The sequence below is a fragment of the Panulirus ornatus genome, chromosome 17 (assembly GCF_036320965.1).
Source record: "Panulirus ornatus isolate Po-2019 chromosome 17, ASM3632096v1, whole genome shotgun sequence".
Classification (NCBI taxonomy): domain Eukaryota; kingdom Metazoa; phylum Arthropoda; class Malacostraca; order Decapoda; family Palinuridae; genus Panulirus; species Panulirus ornatus.
The window spans coordinates 52,554,041-52,561,258 of NC_092240.1; the positions used below are offsets into that span (position 1 = coordinate 52,554,041).

At 37.2% G+C, this 7,218-nt stretch overlaps 1 protein-coding gene across 1 annotated transcript; it reads left to right on the forward strand.

Annotated features, from left to right (window-relative positions):
- The first annotated feature begins 1,045 nt into the window (after positions 1–1,045).
- On the forward strand, positions 1,046–5,638 carry LOC139754770 (uncharacterized). The gene is made up of 4 exons (XM_071672550.1): positions 1,046–1,172; positions 2,446–2,579; positions 3,164–3,257; positions 3,672–5,638. Exons 1-4 carry the CDS (start codon positions 1,130–1,132, stop codon positions 5,357–5,359), a joined length of 1,959 nt encoding a protein of 652 aa, XP_071528651.1. The 5' UTR covers positions 1,046–1,129; the 3' UTR covers positions 5,360–5,638.
- The last annotated feature ends 1,580 nt before the right edge of the window (positions 5,639–7,218 follow it).

Below are 7,218 nucleotides of genomic sequence, written 5' to 3' on the forward strand. Positions count from 1 at the left end.
CTTATAAAAAAAAATTCGGGAAAAACATATCCCAATGAATTCGGGGCTTGGTCATATAATCTCATACTAAGTAAACTTGAAAGGAAAAATGCAAAAGGAAGGATAAAATGATATCTTGAGGTACAACAATTTATTGATAACAATGGGTTTTTCCCATCCTATGTATAAACGCTATGCATGATTGGATATAAAAAAAAAAAACTATTATCATTCATCTGACCAAAATATTCTACTCCTAATTACAGGTGTAATTTTCACTGTAAACACAGGACGTTTTCAGAACAAACATCCAAATTCAGACCTATTCTTAGACGACCAACTACAAGGTGTCTTTGTGGGGGTTGATTTCTGATATGATTATATCCTCAAAATCCCATATTGTATTTAATCTTTCCCATTTTGATACATTTCCAGAAGAACTGCATGTTGGAATTCTCTCTCTCTCTCTCTCTCTCTCTCTCTCTCTCTCTCTCTCTCTCTCTCTCTCTCTCTCTCTCTCTCTCTCTCTCTCTCTCTCTCTCTCTCTCTCTCTCTCTAAGAGTGGTACCGGACTCTACCTGCTCAAATTTATATAGTCAATGTAAAGCCACCTTTGGCGAAACTTCAAACTTTTCGTTTAAAAGGAAACTTCGAACTTCAAACTTTTCGTTTAAAAGGAGGCCATGTTTGCCCTGCTACTGAGTGCAGCGCAGCCTTGGAGGTTGCAGGAGCCCTCGGAAAAAAGGGCCTTTAGGTAAAATCAGTATCGTATCAGAAAGGCGTACTGAAATGATATAGACTGTTACAAAAATATAGAGATACTAGGAGTAGTGCAGGAGTCTCGATCGAAGTGCACCCAGACATTCAAGTTTCGAATTCAGATTTGCGTTAATGAATCATAAAAATGAATTATCTATAGCCTCCAGAATGCGATAGTAATATCCATAAACAATCAATCAATTTATTTGGAAGAAACATAATCCATTTCTAGGTCGTGTGAGCTTTTAATTACGGAGTTCTTATCAAAAACTCTTAAATATAATCTCCAATCTGGCTGCAACCAATGTGTGTCTCAGCCAGCCCGTCAATCCTTCCTTCCCGGATTGTTGACATACACAATTTACATGCCAAATGTCAAGGCATTTACTTCATGTGGCTGGTTAAATCTAAAGGAGTATTGGATTTTAATGGAGGTAATCATCCTTTTTAGTTTTGCTTCACCTCTGATGTGAAAAAAGTTGTACCCGTCCCATTATATGTTCAGTATTTACTCGAAAGTGGTAATGAATTTGTTTAAGGCCCAGTCTAATACTTTACCCATGGTTAGTCGTTGCTTAATGAGTTTGTATTTAAAGTTGTTAATGGTTCTGTCATTCACTTATCAAGGGGTATTGTGGACGACTTTCATTCACTTTTTTGGAGGCTAAAGAACTTTTGTCCCATCTGTAGTTTGGACCTCGAAATTCCTTGGTAAAACTGTGATATACTTGGTTTAAAGAAGACGGTATTATTAATTTCCTCAGTACGTTTCAATCTTAGGAAGCAAGTTTTCTGTGATTATTGCCGTAACTCCATTACTTTGCCAGCTACACATGTTGCCACTACTGTTGAGTAATTGCCTGCTGTTAGCTACTTCCCTTCCTTGAAGATCTGTATCACCTGTTCCCTTAAGATAGTTGGAGTTTAGGAATATAAAGATAAGATTCTTATAGTATAGTATTCATTTAGGTGTACAGTACTAGAAAAACTGATGGAACACTTGAATTTCTAAAACTTCTTAATACAGAAATCCATTTCTGTAATTCGACCTATGCATTGACCTGCAGTATCAGCTCTTCATACAGAGGTTCCTCTCGTCATGTTTTTTCCAACTGCATTTTTAAGTAATTTTGGATTTTCTCAGTGCCACCAGCATAATGTGTCTAAAGGTGAGCATAAGGTGGCTGGTGGAGAGGTTTTGAGGCATGTGGACCACCATTTCTAGAGGAAGGTGGGAAGAGTGTAACGCCAGGGAGTTACTGTCCATTGTCAAGGCTCCCGTTTGTGCGATATAGTAGGTTAGTTGCCACCAGAAGGCAAGGGGTCAGAGGATTCTAACTCCCGGGAATCAAGAGATTCACAGCTTACAGGACACACCATGGAGAGACACAGATTTACATTCCTCACGACTAACTTTTCTCTAGTTTTCGAGCACTTTATAATGCTAAAACTGAAAAACTATATGCCTGGCTCCTCCTAATCTGGTTACAATACAGTGTATGTGTCTTTGGTTTGGAGGGATGTCTAGTTAACAGTTTTAAGATAGCAGCATACTGATGATTGAAATTACTTTGCTGATGTTCATGCTTCCCAGAATAATCTACAGTCTGAAATACACTTAGCATAACAGGGTACCAGCTACTTTAACAAAAGGGACTTTCAGAAGTATATTGTCTTATTTCTTATTTTCTTTCTTTTTATATTCAGATCACACAGCAATGGATGGATCAAACTGTGGTATCACCAGAGATGTGGACAATATTAAAGAAAAATGGAGGGAACAAGAAATGGAAGGAAAAGAAAGTCAAGGAACAATAGCAGATACTTTGCAAGAGAAAGAGGTAATAGCAGAAGGAAGTATCCAACAACTTGTTACTGATGTTATTTTAACTAGAAATGCAACTGTACAAGTAAGGCCATTGCTCATTTGATCCCGTGGCTACCTTATTGAGACTGGAAAACAAATTAAGCATAATATCGATATCTGTAAAACTGCTGTGATCCAGTAGATTGAAACCAAAAAGAATTTTCTTAAATACTCACATAGAAATGTCCTCAATTCTTAGTTCATTTTTTTTATTATTATTATTACTATTATTATCATTATTATTATTATTATTCATGTAGCCTTGAAATGAATTTCAGAACCAAATATTTTAAGTTCGTCAGACAACTACACACTTCTCACTTAACATATGGAATGTCACTATTTTTCATAAGGTGTGCTTGAATTTGGAGATCTAAGTTGACCTTTTGCTCATTTTTCCCAAAGAAAGTGTTATATCAGATGTAATATGACTTTCTTTACATGAAAAATGTTAATTCTTTTGCAAAATTAGGGAATTTAGCTGAATGTAAAATGCAAATATGTACCTTAATACCTATTTCATGAAGCTTAGTTATCTTATGGTGTGTGTAATTTCAGTTTACAAGTACAGAAGCATGTATTACAAGAGAGATGCACAGTGATGGCATTGTAGACTGTCATGGAGGTAAAAAAGGAGCTACACTCAGTTCAGGTAACAATTTACATTTTGATGTCTTTTGTGGCTCTAATAAGTGATAGTTAACTACATTAAAAGATTTCCATTTGTGTAAGGTGGAAATAGTCTATTGTTATGAATAGCTTGTATTTAACTTTTTCATGATATGCAGGTATTTACTTAACTGTTGGTTCTGTTCATTACCGTAGCATTTACTGTGTTTACTCATCTATATTTTCCATTCATTCTCTCTTACTGTAGAAATATTTTTCACATCTTTTTTAATCTCTTTAGTTTCTTGTCCTTTAGATAATTAGTTTTCTGATCATGCCTGTAGTCTAGTATTTTTTCTCATTGCTCTTCAAAATACACTTGACCATTACATTTATGTTAAAAGCCTGTTTTATAATTTCTGATAAGCAAGTATTGATTACAACCATCTGTTTTCAGAGTTAATACAACAAAAACGGAAGGAGGTTACTGAATGCAGCAATGTTGATAACTGTCATGATGTAAGACAGAACTCCAACACCAGTCTGTCATCAAGGCAATCTGAAAAACTGTACAAGTGTGAGCAATGTGATTCTGTTTTCAGTCAGAAATGTAACTTAAAGAGACATCTTAAGTTACATTCAGGTTACAAGCCTTTTATTTGTAAAGAATGTGGCTTATCATTTTATGAACAAGATTCCCTTAAAAAGCACACAAGAACTCATACAGGGGAAAAGCCTTACACGTGTGAAAATTGTGGTAAATCTTTTGCTCATAGTGGCCATCTGAAAATTCATAAAAGAATTCATTCTGGTGAGAAACCTTACATTTGTCAGGAATGTGGATTGTCGTTCTCACAAGCAGGAAATCTCAAGGTTCATATGCGAGTGCATACAGGAGAAAAGCCCCATGTGTGTAAAATATGTGGATCAGCTTTCTCCATCAGTAGTGTATTTAAGAAACATAAAATGGTCCATACAGGTGAACGTCCATATAAGTGCTCTTATTGTGATGCTAGATTTTCCAGTAATTCAAATCTATCAAGACACAACAAAACACATACTGGTGAAAAGCCTTTCAAGTGTCAGGTGTGCAGTGCTGCGTTTCCGGTAAAAAATTCTCTCGACCGCCATATGAAATCCCATACAGGGGAACGTCCATATTGCTGTGAAATGTGTGGTGCTGTCTTTGCAGATATGTCCGATTTGACTAAGCATCGTAAAACTCATACTGGAGAAAAACATTTGAGATGTAATGTCTGTGGAATGGGATTCTTTTCTAAATCACAGATGAATATCCACATCCGAACTCATACTGGAGAAAAGCCCCACAGATGTCTTGTGTGTGGTGTATCTTTTGCACAGATTGGGACTCTCAATAAACATAAGCGAACTCATACAGGGGAAAAACCTTTTAGGTGTGATGAATGTGGAACTTTGTTTACAGCTAAAAGCAGTTTAAAGAAACACCTGGAAAGGCATTCATACAGTGTTTCATCACTAGGTATGAATACAGCTGAAATCTCGGGTCTACAAAGAGCTGAATCTCAGAGTACTTCCTTTTATGATGTTCAAAACAAGGTCGTAGGTGACAACAATATGTGTAGCCATGAAACATTACCACTTTCTTCCAAAGTGGTAGGAGTTTCATCACTCACATCAACTGTTGAAATTGGAGTTATGGCATTAAACACAAACTCTGATGTCATGAATCCAAAACATGCATTATCAGGTAGCAGTAGCTCACTTCCAGGTATTTCTTCTTCCTCATTGCATGATGATCATTCTACTCTGATGGCAATGGATATTGGAAGTCCTACTCCAGTGTCACATTCTGGAGTTGTGGGAAGGGATGGATCTTATAATTCATCACTACATGCCATTGGTACTTCCATACCTCAGCCTATCTCATCTTCATTACGCAGTCCAACTACTTTTGCAAATAGAAACTCTACACCACTAGCATTCACAGACTTACAGAATGAAAATGGGTTTTGTGATTTAGAAAAAAACTCCCTGAATGTCAATTCATCCCCACGTGTTTCTGCTGCTCTTGATTATCTCCACTCATTACCTGCTGTTCCCATTGATTCCAGTGTCCAATCCACAGTCACAGCCAATACAGTTCCAAGACTATCATCGGTATGAAAGTAGTAATTAATCTGTTTTCCCGTATTTCGCTAAGTAAATGAAAATTTTTAAATTATATAAGAAGAGTACACCCAATATGTGTGAAATGAATGAAATTATGAAAGTTAGATCAAGATATCAGATATGTCAGATAAATGAGGCTGTGCAGATAATGTATGTGTTGGCTAGAAATTATATTGTAAAATTCTTCCTGCTTAATAATTGAGAGTATCATATTTTTTTAACTTTTATATATGTACACCATTGATAGTTCATTATTAAATGAAATTATACCCAGAGTATACATTGTATTTATTTGATTACATTCATTGTTAGAAAAGAATACAATAGCACAATTATCTTTTATTATATTGAAAACTATATTTCTTAATCTGAAAGCTAATACTGGAGGCACTTTCATTTTTGAGTCAAAAGAATCATATGAAAATGACATTTGTAAGTATGGTTTTGCCATAAAAAGTGACATCCTGAAAAAAATTTTGAGTTAGTATTTATTTTCCAAGTAAAGATTATTAGTTGTAATGCTAATAATACAAATCAGAAAACTTGAAAGGTTACTTTGTCATCTATTTCAATGTCTGACATTGAATTTTAAAAAATATTGATATATTCTGCATTATAATTTTCAACTTAGAACAAAATGATGCCCAGTCTTGACAAGCAGAATGCTCTTTTTCAGCTTGGTGCATTAGTAGCCAAGATTTTTCAGGTCACAAGCTTGTGGTGTTGGACAGAAATAACTTACCAATTATTTGCTTTAGGAAAAAATTTTTGTTAACAATTGGTAGGCAGCCAGCAACCAGGGAGGTGTATTACCAGTACTACCCACCTGGGTATTGGGAGGGCTAATGATTGCTGCATAGTGAGCGAGCACTTCAGTGGTTGTCGTCAACTTGCACTCCTCTGAACTAGGTAGCTGTCTTTTATTTCTTCCTCACCCCACATGTGGACTGCTGGCATTCTGTCCACAAACATACAATCTCTCCATGTCACACATAACATTTTTTTTTTTTATACTTTGTTGCTGTCTCCCGCGTTTGCGAGGTAGCGCAAGGAAACAGACGAAAGAAATGCCCCCCCCCCCCCCCATACACATGTACATACACACGTCCACACACGCAAATATACATACCTACACAGCTTTCCATGGTTTACCCCAGACGCTTCACATGCCTTGCTTCAATCCACTGACAGCACGTCAACCCCTGTATACCACATGACTCCAATTCACTCTATTTCTTGCCCTCCTTTCACCCTCCTGCATGTTCAGGCCCCGATCACACAAAATCCTTTTCACTCCATCTTTCCACCTCCAATTTGGTCTCCCTCTTCTCCTCGTTCCCTCCACCTCCGACACATATATCCTCTTGGTCAATCTCTCCTCACTCATTCTCTCCATGTGCCCAAACCATTTCAAAACACCCTCTTCTGCTCTCTCAACCACGCTCTTTTTATTTCCACACATCTCTCTTACCCTTACGTTACTTACTCGATCAAACCACCTCACACCACACATTGTCCTCAAACATCTCATTTCCAGCACATCCATCCTCCTGCGCACATCTCTATCCATAGCCCACGCCTCGCAACCATACAGCATTGTTGGAACCACTATTCCCTCAAACATACCCATTTTTGCTTTCCGAGATAATGTTCTCGACTTCCACACATTTTTCAAGGCTCCCAAAATTTTCGCCCCCTCCCCCACCCTATGATCCACTTCCGCTTCCATGGTTCCATCCGCTGACAGATCCACTCCCAGATATCTAAAACACTTCACTTCCTCCAGTTTTTCTCCATTCAAACTCACCTCCCAATTGACTTGACCCTCACCCCCTACTGTACCTAATAACCTT